The sequence below is a fragment of the Aplysia californica genome, unplaced genomic scaffold, assembly GCF_000002075.1.
Source record: "Aplysia californica isolate F4 #8 unplaced genomic scaffold, AplCal3.0 scaffold00148, whole genome shotgun sequence".
NCBI lineage: Eukaryota > Metazoa > Mollusca > Gastropoda > Aplysiida > Aplysiidae > Aplysia > Aplysia californica.
In genome coordinates, this window is record NW_004797418.1 from 1317910 (window position 1) to 1319142 (window position 1233).

The 1233-nt window shown below is 42.4% G+C and overlaps 1 protein-coding gene across 1 annotated transcript in view; it reads right to left on the bottom strand.

The window, feature by feature from the left end:
• Nucleotides 1-695: 695 nt before the first annotated feature.
• LOC101848288 (dnaJ homolog subfamily A member 1) overlaps nt 696-1233 on the bottom strand; it is a gene marked incomplete at its 3' end in the record, with an annotated part of 16469 nt that continues 15931 nt past the window's right edge. Inside the window, 1 exon segment of the mRNA XM_013081847.2 lies at nt 696-874. Within this exon segment, the coding sequence (XP_012937301.1) occupies nt 696-874 (179 nt within the window).

Sequence of the window (1233 nt, forward strand, 5' to 3'; positions counted from 1 at the left end):
CCACAACAAACAGATTATTATGTATCATACCACCACAACAAACATATAGAACATACCACCACAACAAACATATACAACATACCACCACAACAAACATATTATTGTGTAACACACCACCATAAACAAACATATATAGATAACATACCACCATAACAAACATTATGTAACATACCACCATAACAAACATATAGAACATACCACCACAACAAACATATAGATAACTGATTGGCAGAAATCAACGTGCCCAGAACGGACCAGGGGAATTTAGTCATGTAGAGTTTTCATCGTTGAAACAAAGAGAGAAGTTCATCGAACTAAGCTGGGCGACCTCATTGACAACCTCGATGGAAACCACGACAGTGGCAGTGACAAAACAGACATTGACGAAGGTCTTATCGTGTCTAACATTGACGAAGGTCTTCACATGTCTAACATTGACGAAGGTCTTATCGTGTCTAACATTGACGAAGGTCTTCACATGTCTAACATTGACGAAGGTCTTATCGTGTCTAACATTGACGAAGGTCTTCACATGTCTAACATTGACGAAGGTCTTATCGTGTCTAACATTGACGAAGGTCTTATCGTATCTAACATTGACGAAGGCTTTATGTCCTCTTCTCCCCCCCCTCCATCTCCACACCTCCCGCGGAGGAAGCACTCCCCTCTCCCTCCACACCCCCCCCTCTCCTCACCTCCCGCGGAGGAAGCACCTTCTCCAGAGCCTCCATGGACTTGCTGGGCAGGAAGTTGCTGGGAGGGAAGTTGACCAGGAACTGGATGATGAGCCGGCCTTTCTCAAACGGGTCTCGGTACACCGGCATGCCCTCCCCCATCACGCACTTGATCGACTCATGTTTGATCACATCGCCTGCTCCGCGGCCAGAGAGAGAGAGAGAAAGAAGCGTTGCCGTAAAAAAATGTTAATTGTGGCCACGCGGGTCGGGGAAGGATAAAAAACATTGCCCTTGTGACAATTATTTAATTAAAGGAAAGATAAAAATGACAATTATTTCATTAGAGGAAAGATAAAAAACATTGTCCTTGTGACAATTATTTCGTTAGAGGAAAGATAACATTGTCCCTTTAACAAATACTCCATTAGAGGAAAGATAAAAACATTGTCCCTTTAACAAATACTCCATTAGAGGAGAGATAAAAACATTGTCCTCATGACAATTATTTTTTCTGAGTAGATCTCATGTGAAAACACTGTCATAACAAAGATTACCC